The sequence below is a fragment of the Rhododendron vialii genome, chromosome 4a (genome assembly GCF_030253575.1).
Source record: "Rhododendron vialii isolate Sample 1 chromosome 4a, ASM3025357v1".
Taxonomy (NCBI): Eukaryota; Viridiplantae; Streptophyta; class Magnoliopsida; order Ericales; family Ericaceae; genus Rhododendron; species Rhododendron vialii.
In genome coordinates, this window is record NC_080560.1 from 41,039,986 (window position 1) to 41,058,499 (window position 18,514).

At 39.7% G+C, this 18,514-nt stretch overlaps 2 protein-coding genes across 4 annotated transcripts; one reads left to right on the forward strand and one right to left on the reverse strand.

The window, feature by feature from the left end:
* Positions 1-243: 243 nt before the first annotated feature.
* LOC131322082 (monothiol glutaredoxin-S10) lies at positions 244-875 on the reverse strand. The gene has a single exon (XM_058353220.1). It carries the CDS (start codon positions 757-759, stop codon positions 451-453), a length of 309 nt encoding a protein of 102 aa, XP_058209203.1. The 5' UTR covers positions 760-875; the 3' UTR covers positions 244-450.
* A 7,770-nt stretch (positions 876-8,645) lies between these two features.
* On the forward strand, positions 8,646-18,390 carry LOC131322083 (tip elongation aberrant protein 1). Of its 3 annotated transcripts, XM_058353223.1 has the most exons (18): positions 8,646-9,068; positions 10,251-10,319; positions 11,362-11,440; positions 11,575-11,727; positions 11,814-11,891; positions 12,113-12,217; positions 12,709-12,775; positions 12,862-12,923; positions 13,520-13,659; positions 13,834-13,960; positions 14,089-14,203; positions 15,189-15,277; positions 15,460-15,567; positions 15,655-15,999; positions 16,648-16,818; positions 17,092-17,187; positions 17,309-17,368; positions 18,061-18,390. In XM_058353223.1, the coding sequence occupies exons 2-18, from the start codon at positions 10,282-10,284 to the stop codon at positions 18,142-18,144; spliced, it is 1,917 nt and encodes a 638-aa protein (XP_058209206.1). In that variant the 5' UTR covers positions 8,646-9,068; positions 10,251-10,281; the 3' UTR covers positions 18,145-18,390. The 3 variants fall into 3 exon arrangements, with proteins under 3 accessions (XP_058209206.1, XP_058209205.1, XP_058209204.1); XM_058353222.1 differs by having other exon boundaries at positions 8,651-9,068; positions 15,484-15,567; positions 16,648-17,187; XM_058353221.1 differs by having other exon boundaries at positions 8,652-9,068; positions 16,648-17,187.
* The last annotated feature ends 124 nt before the right edge of the window (positions 18,391-18,514 follow it).

Sequence of the window (18,514 nt, forward strand, 5' to 3'; positions counted from 1 at the left end):
CAAGAATGCTCGATCGTTCTACGAGCAATTCAATAAGACAATTCCGATCGAATCGGTATACGTATATATGAAATGGGATTTCATTAATTTTATCTCAATTGAAGTAACGAGCCTCCCAATATATGGCACTAGAAAGTGCGAAGGGCATATCTCAGTCCACAAATGAGTGTGTAAGAGACTAGTCGCGACTATATGCATACTAATCTTTCCTACAAGAAAGAGGAGTGCGCCCTAATAATTGTCTTTATAATTAATTCCCGTAATCTCTATAGAGCATTTCCAAACAACATTCCCATTAGAGCATAATATCAAACGCGAACATATATTTGTTCATCCCCATATCATGAGGGTGAACAATTATACTCACCAAACGTTATATTTGGTACAATTGAGTAGGCCTTATTTGAAAGAAAAAAAAAGAAACAAAATTTGAGGGCTCTATAGTCCTTTTTAGAGCCAAATAGCACCGGCATCTTTGAGCATTTTCTTGAGTGAGCCATTGAGTTGAAGGGTCATGACATTGTTGGCGGAGCCTACAAACCTACCGCCGATGAACACGGCCGGGACGGCAGGGTTGCACCCTAGCCTCATGAGAGCCCACTCCATCTCCCTCCCTCTCGAGTCCTCATCGAGCTCGTGAACCATAGGGCTCACCCCTTGCTCGTAAAATAGCCTCTTGATCGCGTGGCACATGCAACACGAACTCTTGCTGAAGATCACCACCGCCTTCTGCGATGCCAATTTCCCTACGCGATCCATCAAAAACCCTAATCTCAAAAAACCAAAAAAAAAAAGAATTTTAAACAAATTTCTATGTTGGAAAATTATGAGAGAGGGTCGGGATATAGCTTGTGATGGTATGTGTTTGAAGTACACATGAAGCTCTATATATAGAGAGAGAGAGAGAGGAGAGAGAGAGAAGGTGGTGAGTTTGCAAAGTGATCAAGAAAAGGAGATGAAAAGGTGAAGGTTCTTTCAGATAATTGGATATAGATGCTGAGCAGCTCAAGACACATAACCCTCGAATTTTGATAGGGACTGACTTGTGTGGTTTACTGCGTAAGATTACGCTGTTAATTTGTGCTAAGAATCAATGAAATTGTGTATAAGAATTAATTCTAATGCTGCCCCAAAGCACAACCATGTGGAAAAAAAAAACTTATATATTAATTTCTAGAAGAAAAAAAAAAAAACTTCTAGAATTTCAAAACTCAGTAGAGCTATGTTAATTTCTATTTATGCATTTTTTGGCATGAAGTCAGGGTGTTAGGACCAGCTTACGCGGGTCTCAACTACTAAACTCATTTTCGATCCGGTCAAAGACAAACCATTTACGCATGGTCTAGAGAATATTGTAAACTGTGCATGTTCATTTATTTTGAAGCATGGAGATAAGACATACACCAATTACACACCTAGGGGTTGCCCCAGTGGTTTGGGCATCCGCCCAAGCTTCGAGAGTACTTCTTAAGGTCTGGAGTTCGATTTCCCAACATGCGAGTACCCTGAAGTAAGTTGGGTTTGCCGTGACCGGTGTGGCCGTGCTAGCTCTCCCGGAGATTTGGATTGCATAATTGGATCGATATAGTGGCTTGGGTGTGAGACCGTTCCTCCGTTAAAAAGAAAAAAAGAGGACGTACACGAATAGTTACATCACATATATCTGACGTGCAAGGTTCTGCGCATATTTCGAATAGCATTTTCTATATAGTAAAGTTGGTCCAATATCAGAGCACTTGGAATCAATATTCTAGTTGTTTGTTAAAAGTGATTGAAAGAAACAAAATAAAATAAAATAAAATTAAGAAGGTGGTGGTAATTTAGAACTTTCAGGGGAAAATGAAAAGTGAATTTGTCACATGTCACCCTTTTGGATTGAGGGAATATAGCACAAAAGGTTCTCACGTTTTGGGCCAAAATTCTATACATGTCACACCTCTTCCAGTGACGATAGACTCAGCGAAAAGTAAGACAATGAGACCATAAGAGTGGTTGCAGGGTGAATGGATGAGATGCTCGAGGAATAAGTGACCACTTAAAACTCGCGTGAAAGCTAATCAAAAGTCTTTTGCACAAAAATCTAGAAATGCTATCACTGTTTAAAATCAATGTCAGTGATGGCTTAATTAACACCCCTTATTATTATTATTATTTTGTAGTATTTTATTAGTAGTTACGTAATTTTAAATTTTATTTTAATACTCAACACAGGACATTATGAACGCCTATAAGCTCAAATAGTTTCATAATTGAACACTTAATACTTTAGCACAACCAAATCCCATACATGACTATATTAACAAAAATTTAAAAAACACAATTGATTCTATACCTCGCAAAAGATAGCATATCTTTAAAAATTATCCGAGATAATCTATTCGCTACAATTTCCATTAAAAGAACAATAGTGGAATTAATAGGCTGGTTTGATTCACACTTGGCTTAAAATAAGAAAATTTGCCGAGAACAATTGTAAAATCTCATGGATCTTTAAGTTTCTGATCGCACTATTCATGTTGATATATGAAATTTTGTACACAGATCGATTATTGGTATTCGCATGTTGTCCGGGAATTAAATTGAAAAACATTTTTCCCATTTTTCTCTCTCTATCTTTATCTACTAAAAGCGAAAAAAGAAAAGAAAAGAAGAGAAAAAGCATAAGATGAGAACGTAATGTGTCATTTGGTTCTCATTCGTTCTCTTCCACTAACTTTTACATCTCTTTCTTCTTTTAAGGACGGAATATGATGATTGTGAGCTATATGTATAAATTGGTACATACTCTGTACGACTGTACCAAATGCATGCGTTTCCGTAATCAACTCTTGCGCTGCACTCGCGCTCTTAATATTTGTTCTCTTTGCGAATTCTGGTAGTTTGACATATAATGCAAAAATGCTTTCGCGCTCACTTTTTCGCTCACGCACGCGCACGAATTATATGGATTAGCTATGCCGCACCTCACCAACTCTTACAAGCAATCTGTTTCATGCCACGAACCGCCCTCGCATTCTTCTCTCTCTCTCTCTCTCTCTCTCTCTTATCTTCAAAAAGTTGACATTCTTTCTGAAGTAGGCCGTTGTACCCACCTGGTTTCTATGAGTTCTTATTCTCTCTCTCAATCCTAAATTTGATGCATTTTTTAAAGAGAAAAGATTTTATTAACTTCGAATATAATAGTACATCAAGCTAATTAATACAAGGAAATATTGCAAAGGATTTGTTAGCAAGATACCAACAAACAAGTGTGGGCACGCGCCCCTGGGAATTTTATTCGTAAAATTGGGCGCGGCCCTTTTTGTTGGAAGAGCGCGGCGAAACGCCTCGATTCGGAGTCGCCACTCGGGTTTTAGCGGTAGGAGCACCCAAGGAACCGAACTCGAAAAACGTTTGCCACGTTTGTTTGATTTTGAAAAGGCGTAGACCGGTCCGTCGTCACCTTCGATATCTGAGGTTCGGGAGCCATGTTACGAGAGGGGAAGGGTTTTATGGCACCCCTCTCGCCCAATCCGGAGATCAGTCTCTACTCGGGCGTTTTATAAAACATTTGCATTTTTCTCTCATTTGATCATTTTTTAGCCAGTTAGGGCGGGGGAACAGTTAATGGGGGGTTAAAACTTTAACAAGTTGCAATTAGGCGACAAAATGTTTATGGATGATTTTGATTGCAATGCTAAACATAGATTGAGAACAAGTACTGAGTAGCTTGAATAAACTGAAGTACGCTGCCCTGAAGGAACGTAAGCAGGTTCCGTCAGCATGCACTGGCCGAGCCACTGCATGCTGATTGTACATGCGCACGCCACCTCATAACTGGCGTACTCCACTTGTTAAGCTTCACAGTCCCTATTTGCAATCCTCTGGGCTCTGGAAAGGGACCAGCGCACACCCAGGACAAACCATGCAGTTAAATAAGCAGGATATATACATTTACAGACAGATGAGATGGCTTGAAGCCATGAAAATAGACAGGAAACCCCCTAAACAATGTGGGGACAGAAAGGAGGCCAGGATTGAACTAAGATGCAAAGGGCCAGCCACTGGATCCTAGCTTTAACTGCCGTACGCCAGTCATGGACTGTCGTACGCACGTTGGACCCTAATCCAGTGCTTGGCTTTTGCATCATCTGGGCTCTGGAGCGTGACCAGAAGGATCCCAGGGGCCTTTTGAGCAGATAAGAAGCGAGTATTAACTACTACATCTAAACAGTTCTAAATATACAGAAAGCGGTAAACTGGTTATTTAGCATGCAAGGGTGACTGACAGAAAGATAAAATAAGAGGAATGACGATCCATGATCCCCACGCCAGTAGTGCTCGTTCTACCATGACTGGCGTACGGCATATGGTTACTGGCGTGCGCCATGTATCACCTCATACGTTTGTCGTATTTTGCCAGTTTGAGGCCAGGACTAGTATTACTTACTAGCCTGGGCCTCACTGGTTCCCCTCAGGGGCCAAAAACAGAAAGGGACACAAAGGTGGTATACCTTTTTGTTTGAGGATTGAAGGTGGTATTGAACTTTAAAGCTTGGAGATGGAAGCTTAGATGGTGGCTGGATGTCAGCAGGGTGTGTGGAAGTGGGCTGTTTTCTTTTCTCTTTCAATGGAAGAAAAAGGGATAGAGAGCAAGAAAGGAGGAAGGAGAGAGCTTCTACTTCTTAATGAGGCCAACCCCTTGCAAATGAATGCAAGGGGGGTATTTATAGGGGGGGAAGACTGAGATCAGTTAGGTGCTAAGGCCTGTTTGGCTGGCTAAGGCAAGGTTGGAGCCTCCCATGCATTAAATGCATGGGACTTGCCTTGATGGGGGGTGTAGGAGAGAGAGGGAACGTCTCTGCCGAAAGTAATCATCAGGGACGCTGTAGCCGACGTCAGGGTGGCACAAAAGTCCCGCCCAAGTTGCTGAATAAAGTTGATTTGACTGGGTTTGACTGGCGTGCGCCACTTGTAAATGGCGTGCGCCAGTAAAAGCTAAGCCACTGGTCGATGACTGACACGTGGCAGATAACTGGCGTACGCCTCCAGGACACTGGCGTATGCCAATTGGGTTTTGCTGGGGCTGTTTGGCTCTGGTTTGAAGGGTTTTGAAAGGTGTTTGAGAGAGGTTCGGGACGCTCAAAGCTCGACCACACCTTTGTCCTTAAACTGTTTTCGACTAAAATCATCATTGGGGAAATATAAGATCGACAAATAACGTTATCTGGACAGTCCAGAATGGGGTGTCTACAACAAGGATTTGTTCGTAGATGGCAAAGGTGAGTGGGTTAAAGCTCCTCCCTCCATATTTGCAGTTTGAGTACGACGCTAAGTAAGGATTTGTTCCCCACCCTTGTGGGACCTTGACTAGTTTCGCGTGGAGGGCCCTTTTGATAGGAATTGAACTTCTTGTTCAACTCATAATGCCCTAGAGATCTTGAAAATTAGGATCATAGAAAATCGCAAGCAAACAGAAATAGTGTGTAACGAATAAGAAAAGAAAGAACACAAGATATACGTGGAAAACCTCAACGCGAGGAAAAACCATGGGAGCCACACCAGTCTATTATGAAATCAAATCAAGAGTACAAGTCTTCTCGCAATCTCTTTGAGACTTGCGTTTTCTCTCGCCTCTCTCTGTTTTTCTCTAAAAATACGTTAACCTAATTACATACAAACTGCAGTGTAATATAGGTCGGGTCCTTTGCGGAAATTACACCCCAAGTCCTTGAAATATCCTTGAAATTACACCCGAGCTAAACCACTGTTGAAGGTTGTCTGCACCTCGAACACCTTCTCCATCTAGTAGTACCTAGGTGGTGTTGTAGTGAAGTTTAGATGGCAAAGGTGAGTGGGTTAAAGCTCCTCCCTCCATGTCTGCGGTTAGAGTCTCACGCCATGTAAGGATTTGTTCCTCGCCTTATAGGACTTTGATTGGTTTCGCGTGGAGGGCCCTTCTCCATCTAGTACCTAGGCGGTGTTGCGGTGACAACCTATCATCATGGATAGTAGCTATGGCTCGAACTGGACATTCCACAACGGGTCGGAAATCTTATGGTCACTGCCAGAGGGTTGGTACGTATGTTAGTCGCCACTTCCCACCCTTTTCACTCATTGTGCATACCTTATGGTTAGCTGTACGTAGCTGAATCAATATATTAGAACCCGGTCGAATGGTTTTTGGCCAAGTGCATGTGTTGGTGGGAGGAGATATTCACACAAAATAGTAATTAAGCACACTTTTATTGATAATGCACAGAATGATTGCAAAGCTCTCACACGTCTCTCTGTCTTTCACTCACTCAACTCCCATACTTTTACAATACAAGAATTACATGCAACCTATATATAGGCCAAACAAGAGAAGAAAATCAAAGATATGATGAACTCACTTTTATTGTTCAAATCACGAAGCGTATTACAGAAGTTCAAAAAGTCTTCAAGTCTGGTAAGGAACAGTACGTGCTCCACGTTTTTCTTCTCCCAATTATCCGCTTGCCCTTTGAAGCTTATCTGACTCAATCATAATCAAGCTGACTTTTCAATGTGGTCATGAAATTACGGATGCAGGATTTGAGTGTGGGTTGGGCGACTAACAATATAACAAATTAAGTTTAGAACCTATGAAAGGCAACACTAATTGAGCCTATAATAAAAGTTGCAAGACCATTATGAGCAAGATTATCATTATATAGTTTCGATCAACCTCTACGATTACAAAAATATGATCGTAAATAAGTACATGCATAAAATATAGATTGTATAGTGCATTCATTTATATTCCAAAAGCACAATGCAAAACCTAGCATTCCATCACTATACAAAAGTAAGAACTTATATAAAGCTGCGCTCGTCACACATTTATGATGTAATTAAAATGCATTTATAATGGAATCAACGCCAAAGCACCATTCCATGTTTTTCTCAATGTAAGTAAGCATATTCATAACTGAAAAATGCTCGCTCTGTTGTAGCCATGAAACTGGTAAAATTAACACCAGACGAATCAATCTATCAATGAAAAAATAAATTATTGCATGACATTGTTGTTGGCATAACTTAGAAATTGTGGACAAATTCTGAAACTCCGAATGCTTCAAAACATCAAGCTCATAATTTTGCTCCTGAAACTTCAAATATAATTTTTCTTGCTCGGTGAAGTCTTTGGGGTAGCATATGCTTGCAAGCTTCCAAATATTATCAATATCTACAGGTTCTATTCTACTCTAATACTACTATTCATTGAAAATGATAGGATGATGGATACTCCATTAAATTTTCAAACTCTCTTAGATGAGCAGGTAAAAAAAATATTGGTTGGGTGAACAGATATAGTTATAATTTTTTTTTAAATTTTTTTTGGGAATGATTATAAGAAAATTTTAAAATTTGGGTAGAGCAATTGCCTGGACTCATCCGCCCTTGCGTCGGTCCTTGAAAAGGCTTGTCCTCAAGAGGTCACAAGTTCTAATTCCATGAAGGCCAAACACACCAAACCTTAGGTCATTGGAAGTTTGTCCGGTCATTAACTTTAAGATCTCAGAATTAATCAAGATGCACATAAACTGGTCTGTACATCTGGTTATTAAAATAGAAAACTAGGTATCAAGTAATGTGATATAAGATAAGGGAAAATGACTGTCAATGGCGTGTTTTGATAATTAATACATTCTAAGGACAAGCTAAAAACATTTGTTAATGCTGAAAATTTCCTTGAAGAGTATTAATTATCAAAACACGTCTTGGGCCGTCATTTTCCCAAAAGATAACGAGTAACACTACATGCATGACTCGGTAATTGGACAAGAATAACCAGGCCCATTAAACATCTAACGAGGCCTTCGCCAGCCCACATCACTTTGCATATCAATGGGCTGGATTCCAAACCTTTTCAGCATTCCAACCCAAACTAATAGAACTCAAATAAAGTACCTCATTTGGTGTACACCAAATGCACAATATGTTGTCTAGAACTTATTCCGAAATCTCACATAGATGATCATAGCCTCTCAATTCTTTAAAGATGATTTTTTAAGAATTTAAATAAAAAATCAACTCAGTCGAATATCTATAAAAACTTGATCAGTTATTTGCTCAATTTCCTAACAAGACATTGAGCAAGAATCGATCATGCACTTAAAGATATTTGACTGAGCTGATTTTTTCAGCAATACTTAAAAATGGTCTTGCTAACCTCCGCCAACTAGGTAGAGGATAATATGCCAATAATTTCAAAACAAGTTCGAATATCAATATATATCTCATGGATATAAATATACTTTCACAAATCTCAATACATCTTTTTCAGATATCTATGCACCTTTTACCTATTATGGTAAACCTTTTGGGTGGAGGTTATAATAATTTCTTAAAAAATTATTTTAAATAAATTGAGGGCTCAGACCAATTGTATGAGATCCGAGATGGGTCGTATTGATGGTCCCATTTCGTATTGGGCTTATTGGGCCCCAACATCAACCACCTTTTTAACTTTGCATTCAACACGTGATTGGAGGAGAAATATCCAGACAACCCAATCCCAATACAACCGTGGGGCCCACGACGGCCCATATGCCGCACGTAATAAATGCCGTCTCTCTTTCTCTCTCTTCTCTCCCTCTCTCTCCTCGAGTCACAAAAAAACACATACTTACCAAACGGTCGCCTTTTCCACTGAAATCAGGGGATTCGTGCGCGCCTCTATCACCCCCGGCGCAATATAGAATCGCGCGACAGTATCACGATGTCAGGGGCAGTAAAAGACGTAGGCCATGTGAAAGGAAAAGACAAAAACGAAACCGATGCTATCTTACGCAGTATGCGGAAAAAACAAACAGGTCAGTACGAGTGTATACAGTCTGTATCTGTATGTGTATCGTCGTGTGCAGCGACATTGCGAAGACATTGTTGTGAATCTTGTGAATGACAATGCAAATCTGAAAACCCAGTTGGCTGGACATTGTTTTCGTCAAAATCTTGGTAGGATAGGTATTCGGATTTCAGAGCCTGGTTCGATGGTTTGTTTCGGTGCAATGTGCGTGGAGAAGCCGTAAGGATTACTGTCAGAGTTTGCTCCAGAGCCTGAGGTAATACTTTTCATGAACTTGTTGCTTCTGAATTTGTGTGTTTGGGTTCGAGAGAGAGAGAGTGTGTGTGTGTTTAATTTAGAGCTTTTCTTGGATTTAATGGGTTTATTTCTTTGATGCCAATGCTCTGACTCTTGTAAATGTACTATATGCTTCTATTTTGAAAACTCATCCATGAACTGGTTGCTTCTCAATTTGTGGAGAGAGAGAGAGAGAGAGAGAGAGAGAGAGAGAGAGAGAGAGAGAGAGAGAGATTGGGATTATGATGTGTTCATTTCTTTCTTGCCAGTGCTCTGACTCTTGTAAATGATATATGTTTCTTAGTTTGAAAGTTCACCACGAACTTGTTGCTTCTGGATTTTTGGAGAGAGAGAGAGAGTGTGTGTTTAAGTTAGAGCCTTGTTGGAGTCAATGAGTTCATTTCTTTGTTGCCAGTGCTCTGGCTCTTGCAAATAAGGCTGTGTTTCTTGTTTCTGGGAGGGAAAATGATTTTGGGAGTCCACTTTTTGATAACCACGCTCCAAAATATGTCTTTTAATGTTCAAAATACACATAGCAGAAAAGACAAATCTTTGGAGTGTGATTATCACCAAGTAGGGTTCCAAAATCGTTTCTCTAGATTATATTAACCAAGCTTGGAGGGCTTACGTAAGTGATGTGGGATAAAGTCACACAGTTCTTCTCACGTCCAGTTCGGTAGCACGTGCATGTATGACAAGGTGAGGGAATTGGCTCGGGCATAAACTTGACCACGTGAGAAGAGGCCACCGAAAGACCTGGCTCTAATATTAGAATTCTTGGAGGGTTCCAAACTAAAACTAATTGGCAATAGGTGGAATAGCCGCTATTTATATTAACCAAGCTTGGGTGGCTTAGGTGAGCGATGTGGAATATAGCCTGACATTTAGTTACATTTTTTGTCTGTGCTCCGACTCTTGTAAATGCCATGTTTCCTGCTTTTTGGGGCTTTCATTCATGTACTTGTTGCTTCTTATTCATGTACATCTGTATTTGTGTTGATGTGTGAGCGTGGTTGTATATGTGTAGAAAGAGAGTTTAAGAGCGGTTTTGGATGACAGCGTGGCTGCATTTGTCACTGTTCTACGTGGTTTGATTCTTGTAGATGTGAGGATTTGTTCCAATGAAGTTTTGTTGGTTTGTTGTCATTTATGATTTACACAGGTTTTAACTGTGGAAACTTCTGTAGAAGAAAATGTTTGGATTCTCTCGCAGAAGAACGAAGCTTGGGAGGTAAATCGTCCACCCTCACACATATTCTCTCTCTTTTGTGCATGTATGTACGAATTTGTATATGCTATTACATGGGATGGAAACTTGATGTCGTATGGTGTTTTGTGTAAGAAAACGTCGATACTATGTTGGTTAGTGCGGGTAATCCTCATGATTCATAACGGGATACAGGCAATTTGTCACTCATGGAGGTTGATGAATGAGAAGATTCACCAACATAGAACCACCTAGTGGGTTAGAGTAGACCTTGTACACCTTCACATTGGTTGTCCTTTTTGTCGTTTTTCTCTCAAATTTCATTTAATCCGTATCCTCTTGAATATCTGTAGAATCAGAATTAGGTTGTTATGAGGAAAGATCAGGGACGTGCGGCTAGTTGAAATGGGATGTTGAAATCAGAAATTTGCACCTAGGTTTCCTAGTGGCAATGTGGGGGTCTCCATTGATTAATTTCACATTCGGTTAATTGTCAGTGGAGGAGGTTTTCTTTTGCCCATCTGGGTGCTTTTGGTTTCGTTTCCATTGAATTGGAGATGCAATGTTCTGAAAGTCACTAGGCGCTAGTCGGCCACCTTCGAGCGATTAATCGGCGCATATTAATTAGGAGTCGACGATTAATCATTAGTTGGACCTAATCGGATAGGTCCCGCCAGCGATTACTTGCCAATTAATTGTCGATCATTTCCTTGTTTTTTGTTTTAGAACACTGGAGATGTAAGAGGTGGCTTGGACTTGTTAGTGGTGTGGCATTGGTGTTGATCACAGTGTGATTGTAGTCTACCATGGAGGTGATGGTGGTATTTGTGATGGTCGTAACTCGTAAATACAACATGTCCCTTCTTTGTTGAGTTTCCTGGGGTAGTCGAATTCGTTTACTTTACTCTCCTGAAATTGTGCTTATGCAAATGTGGATGGTTGCCTGCTTCAGAAAATAGTTCTTAGTTACATTTTTTATGCTTAGGATAGAGTACATAACGCAACCCTTTGAAATCACAAGTTAATTCTAATTCGAATTATATTCTATCTTTATGTCTTGGAGCAGATTGAAAATCCACCTTTCAGACTCTGCTCAGGGAACTAGAAGTCCACTAAGAAAGCCGAAACGCGCGAACAATTCCAATGTAAGGATCCCTTGCATGTGCGGTGCATCATCACTTGCTATGTGTGCATTAAATTCTTGCCATATTACAGGGTGAAGCTGTTACACCTGCAATTAGTAATTCTGATGACTTCATTGTCACTTCAAATATAACAGGGTGGAGGTGTTGAACCTGCAGTTGGTAGTTCTGATGAACTCAATTGTCAAGGCCCATCTGCTGCACCTGAGCTTAACAACTATACTTCGGGGAACTCTGAGAATTGGATGGTGCTGTCCATTGCTGGGGACAAGCCTACACCTCGCTTCAATGTAAAAAATTCCGAGCCAGCAAGATTATAGATTATATTCACACATTTTTTAATCAAAAGTTGAATTGTACTTTTATTCGTGTATAGCATGCAGCAACTGTAGCTGGAAACAAGATGGTGGTAGTCGGTGGTGAATCTGCAGATGGACTGTTGGAAGATGTGCAGGTTAAGGATTTGACTTTTTTTTATTAGAATGCATTACATGTAACGCTTGGATTAATTGGTTCTTAGGGGGACATTAGTCAAGCACTAGAGGATAATCAATTATGTAGGATTTCACTAACATTCCTGGTGATGGATTTCACAGTGTGGATCCCTATGCCCTGAGGTTGTAGCCACTCTATTTATTCTGTGATATTTGGTTGTTTACTTGTTTCTCTTCGCAGGTGCTTAATTTTGACTCGTTCTCTTGGACCACGGCTTCATCAAAGCTTTACCTTTCACCAACCAGTCTACCACTAAAGATTCCTGCTTGCAAGGGTCATAGTTTGGTATGTTGGAAGGTTTCTTTAGAAGGCAACAAATTCTTCTCTCTTTGTTCTTTTGATAAACAAAAAGGTAAGAAATTTGGTAGTATTTTGGCAAGATTATTAGATCTAGCTTTTGGAAATCTCTCCAATCTTGTACAAATAGGAAGTGAAGAAAAGTCACTATAAACTAACTATACTAATTTTGACCATAAATGTCAACACTTGGATCATTATTTGTAAATGTGACAATCTAAGGTAAGGTGTTAGAGCCACTAGAGTTGCTGCCATGTGTTTTGTAGTTTAGTCTCAGAGTCCTTGCATGCTATCTTTCCTGAATGAGCGTATTGCATGATTAAACTTGGATATTGAGCATATTGCACGACTTTTGAGTCAACGCTATCTCTTTAAGTTCGTTAACAGAATGATGATGGCATCTTACATTGGAGATGTGGGGAAAGAAAACTTTGGATTTTCCCTTTCTGAAAGTTTGGTTTGTTGTCCGTTCTTACCAGGTTTCTTGGGGGAAAAAGGTGCTCCTTATTGGTGGGAAAACTGACCCAGCCGGTGACAGAATTTCAGGTTGCATATCTTTCTGTTTACCACGGTTGTGATTCCTATCTGTTCTCTTACATGATCGTAAGTTATTCAAACTTTGGCTTCTGTAGTTTGGGCATTTGACACAGAAACCGAGTGCTGGTCGCTTATGGAAGCAAAGGGAAATACTCCGGTAATCTGTCTGCATTATTTTGAGAATTTAGCAACTTCTTGTCCTTGGGTTTCACTAACATTATAATATGTGGAAGTATCTGCTGAGACAGACACGAATGTTAGATCTTCCACTTAGAAGGAACATATGTTTTAACTTGATGTCTTAGAAATGTTCAGAAGGCAACGTTGAGCTAGGATAACATTTGTGGTAGCAATTTCTTCTAGTTGGTTGGGACTTCGGAAACTGTTTTGGGGTGGGGCATCTTTCTTCTCTTGTTGGCACAGTATCATTCCTTCCTAGTTCTTCTTGCTTCATAAAGCCAATTACTATGCAGTACTTTTTAATAGTTCCAACACATGGTACATATTGCATGAATATTTTCTCCTACGCTGATTCTACAGGAAGATGTTAGGGTGATGTTCACTGTGTTTGTCGCTTGGATTTTGTCTTTAAGGCTACGGAGAACTACTTTATTAACATGCTTTCTATCTCGCAGATCTTTTTATCGGGCTATTAACTTTAGGATAGAACACCTCTAGCAGTTGATGTTTTATTTAACGAATCTATCTTGGCTATAAGCACTCGTCGTTTAACAAAATCTAAAATGCTTGCAGGTTGCTCGCTGTGGCCACACGGTAGTTAGGGCAAACTCTGTTTTGATTCTTTTTGGAGGTGAAAATTCTAAAAGGAGAAAACTCAATGACTTACATATGTTTGATCTGAAGTCCTTGACTTGGCTCCCTCTTCACTGCACGTGAGTAGTCCTCAGCAATTGTATCATTTTCTTTGCCAATTTAACTTCTAGTACTGATGACCAAATTTTTTACCAGTCATCAGTTTTAGTCTTTTAGACTTTATTCCACTACCTTGAGCAACATTCAATTCAGAAGCTAATAACTTGGTCTGTCAATGCACTGTGATTGTGCAGCGGGCAGGGACCATCTCCGAGATCTAACCATGTGGCCGCTCTTTATGATGATAAAACGCTTCTAATTTTTGGAGGAGTATCAAAAGCTAAGACTTTGAATGACTTGTATTCACTTGACTTTGAAACGGTGGGTTGAGCTTTTGAATTTTTTAGTAATATATATAAGTGGTCTTTATGGTCAAAATTTGCTTAAGTGACGCGAAATCACATCTCAGCTGTAACTTTCTGATTCATGCTTGAGGATGTTTTCTCCAGATGATATGGTCGAGAATCAAGATACGAGGTTTCCATCCATCACCCAGAGCTGGCTGTTGTGGAGTCTTGTTTGGAACTAAATGGTATATTGCGGGGGGTGGTAGCAGGAAAAAACGTATGCCTCGCAATCTGAGAAATACAGATTCAAACTCTTGTGATCTATTTATTTGTCAATGGAACTCTTAATGAGGATCATATTCTAAATGGCGTGTTTCTTTGATGTTGAACTAGCAGCTTTTCTTCCCACTTGCTGATGTTGGGTTTAATGGGACAGTTTGGCCTAATGCTACTCTTTCAGTCAATTATCGTCTTAATGTTGACCATCTCATTCTTGGTTTTTGGTCATTGAGACTTATTTAGTTTGGAAATATTAGAAAATAAGTTTTTTAAAATGGCAATAAGAAACATTACTTTTCAAAAGCAGTGGGAAAAGTGATTGAATACACATTAAGGATAAGTGGACTGTATTTTCTACTATATTATTTGGAGGACACTGTTGCGAGGGTGGTTACAGTTGCTGGAGTAACATTTTGGTACTATAAGCTTCAAATTGTGCTGTGGCTATAGCAGCAGCCACTTTTTCTGTGGTAATATCATTTTCACTTCTTTGAGTTTAATGGTGTGAACCTGTTTTTACTTTTACAGTCATACAGACTTGAAGCTTTTCAAGTAAGTCTTGGTGTTTGATGCATTCAACTGTAATGCCGATGAGGAAAGCAAATTATTTCCAAAGCCCTGGAGGCAGTAGGAGATGCTAATACTTGTAGTCGGATCAACATAGCTTTTTGTTTGTGGAGCAATGCTCATTTCATTGATATTTACATCTTTCATCAAACTATCTATGATCAGAAGCATGCATTTGCTACAAGTTTTCGTAAACTTCTTTTCATCACTTCCACTTTCTAATTGACTTCTAGTATAGTTAGAAGGGAATCTTCAATACCCTGGCTCAGCATGAGATAACAGCGTTGGAGGGTAATTATGTAGATTAATGAATCACAAAGAAGTATACCGATAAATGCCTTAAATGCTTTGCACCTTTCTGTTTGCTCTTTCGCAGAGAATCGTAACATCTCTATATCATTTTCTCTGTTTTCCAGGACATGTAGAAACGTTGATATTTGATGTTGTAAAACACGAGTGGTCTGTTGCTGTTGCATCTCCCCCATCTTCCGTCACCACTAGCAAGGTTCAGTTTGTTGGTTTTGGTGCTTGTTGAACTTTTATTATAGCAGCTCTTGGCAACATTAATTTTATAGTTTCCTAGTTATTGCATGGGCAATAAGGCATAACTTGTTTCTTCTACAATTAATTAGAAGTTGACTGGAAACTGAGTTATCTAGAACTTATTTGCCGACCTTTTTGGAACAGCCTTTTTGGAATGTTATTTCACAGGGGTTTAGTCTTGTGCTAGTGCACCACGGGGAAAGGGATTTCCTTGTTGCATTTGGGGGATCCAAGAAGGAGCCTTCAAATCAGGTTAAAATAAAAACTCCGCTAATAAGCTTCGCTTGATACCAGATCTCCTATTTTATTTTGTGAACAATTTTTTTTGTTTTATGACAGGTTGCACTTTTGATATTGGAAAAGAATGAATCATCTGTTGGCCGGCGACTCGCTCCCAGTAAATTTGTAGCATCTTCACTATCTGAGAACCTGTCATCAGCCACAGGGTTGGCTACCCAACTAGGTAATGGTGCTTTCCCTGGGCCAGTTGATGCTGTTGCGAAACACTATCTGGCATCTGCATGTGAAAAACATGGCTCCGGTAGGAGATCTTTGTCAGAGTCGCTACTTGTGGACCAAAATCCTGCTTCTGGTAATGTCTCGCTCCGCAAGCAATTTCACAATGAGGAAGACAACACGTTTGTGCTTATGACAGAGAGTTCCGATGATGGAAGTCCTGTACAGGTTAACTATTTGACTTTGTATCTTACTGCTCTATTGTTTAGTTTCATTATTCTTTGAATTTCTGAATGTGGATGTCGTCTGTGAATCCATTTTATGCACAATGCATCTGTAGATTGCATGACGTTGCTGGATTCTTTTGCCTTCTTTGTGTTTTCCTGACCTAGGATGTGTTCTAGGCTGAAACCCATGAGAAGTTGGACAGTCACGTAACCTGTTTCCATAGTGTTTTATCTATCCACTTCGTAGCTGTAATTCTTTCCATCTAATCCATCTTAGGAACTGAATGATGTGGATTAATAGATTGCAACGTGTTTATTTTTATGCTCTCCATCATGATTCCCATGCATGAATCACAAATTGTGTGTAAATGATGTGGCGGGATGTGGGCCTCTAGGAAGATGGTGGGCTTCTTAGATGGTTGAAGGTGGAGTAGAGGAGAGCTGAGGTAATCTTAGTGGAGAGAGAGAACGACAGCAGAGATCTTTGACAAAAGCTTTCTAAATTTGATGGACATTCCAATTATACGTAGTAAAGATCTAATATGCATTATGAGAAAAATTAATATATTTGCTTAGAACCTCAAAAAACGAAGTTTTAGCTTGATTAACGAAATATCCTTAACTGGCGTGACAAATATTTTTGGTTCAGGTAGCAAAGCAGAAAACAAAGAAACTTATTATTGATGATGTTGATGTCCGTACCAACGTTAATGGAGGCAAAGGCAATGCTGAAGAAACATCAAATTTGCTAAAATCAGAAAGTTTGAACTCCCACAACAGACACGGAAATGGAAATCTTCCACCTGAAAGTGATGATATAGTCGTGTTGTTGGAAACTACTGGTAAATCCGGAGGTCAATCAGTTCCTTCAAATATCTATCAAATGCATGGAGCCAAAATGGCTGACTTGATAAAGAAGAATGGAATTTTGGAAGGACAGCTGGCAGTTGCATCAGCTTGCCGTGAAGCTGCAGAAAAGAACTTGTCTTCTGTTCTTAAGAGCAGACAAGAGATGGAGAAAAAATTGGCAGACACGGTGAAGGAGATGGAATTGCTGAAAGAGAAGCTAGCTAGTATTGAGCTGGCACAAGAGGAGGCTAATAACCTATCAAATATAATGCACTCCGACAATGTAAGGCTGGAGCATGATGTGGCATTTCTGAAGGCAGTTTTGGATGACACGCAGAAGGTACAATTCAAATTGAAGTTTACATGCTACCGTGTAGATTAGAATTGTGACTTATAAGCTTTAAGGTATCATCAGATGCAGAGTAATTTTTAATAGTTGGATTATTCAACCTTTGTTTCAGGAATTGCATTCGACTAGAGGAGTACTTACTGGGGAAAGGGCTAGAGCACTACAACTACAGGTATAGCTGGCATTTACTACAGTTTCTTATTCCATTGTTCTGATGTCTAAGACTCTAAATGCATGTTAGTTGCTTCCATTTTTTATAAGCAAAATTTTTTAAACAGCTGATGGGTGAACCTTCTACACTCAAAAGGCCATGAACAGAACAACTATGAGCTCGACAGAAAACGAAATAGGGAAACAATAGTCCTCTCTCATTCAGAACAAAAAAAGAAGATTATAATAGATGTAGTAAAAGATCCTTCCATACCATTTATGGGTAGCTCTTTTTTCCAACATTTACGAACTGTTACATGGACATGCAAGTCAGACTACTCTAAACACTCGGATCTAAGGTATATAGGATTGCAACCGACATGTTGAACATCCCCCTACCAAGCACTTTTTATATCTCTGATAACCATAAACTATGCAGAGATCGAACTCTTATACTGTGCCTAAAATATCCTTGAGACCTGTAATAGGAGAATTTTGGCGTGGTTTGGTGTCCCTAAGATGAATCTGACACATGAAACCCATGAACTCTCAGCTAGTATGAAGTAGACCAGGAATCAACGTGGCAATGCAAAGTTCAAGTCCCGATCAAATTATCCACCGCTTTCATGCGAGCTCTCTTTGCCAGAAATATCTCATTAGTTTTAGTATATTAATTGTTGGCTCATGATGTGGTCTCGTGCGTTCAATTTGCAGGTCGAAGTTTTCCATCTCAAACAAAGATTGCAATCTCTGGAGGACCGAGCACCAACCCCTAGGAAACCTTACCATGTACAGTAGTCCTGTTGTTGTCCATGCCATAGCTAGTCTTCTTGTACATGTCTATTTACACGTGCTATCAGTATCTTTTGAGAAGGTACCGTTCCCTCTGTTGTAAGATACAGATCTATGACCTCTGGCACCTTGTATCATAAATAGCTTGCGACTGATGCTGAAAAAACACACGTTCAAGGAGCAAGCAATTGTATCCGCTTATGAGGTTTTATTGGTGTCTGAGTTTGTATGAAGTATAGGCTCATTGGAATAGAACTTTCTCCATTTTAAGTGGGGGTTTGTTGATGCCCTCTCGCCTAAACAACGCATCGAATATTAGAACGCAATCAATGAAACCTTATGGTACTAAAACTGTACCTTGAGACAATGTATCAAA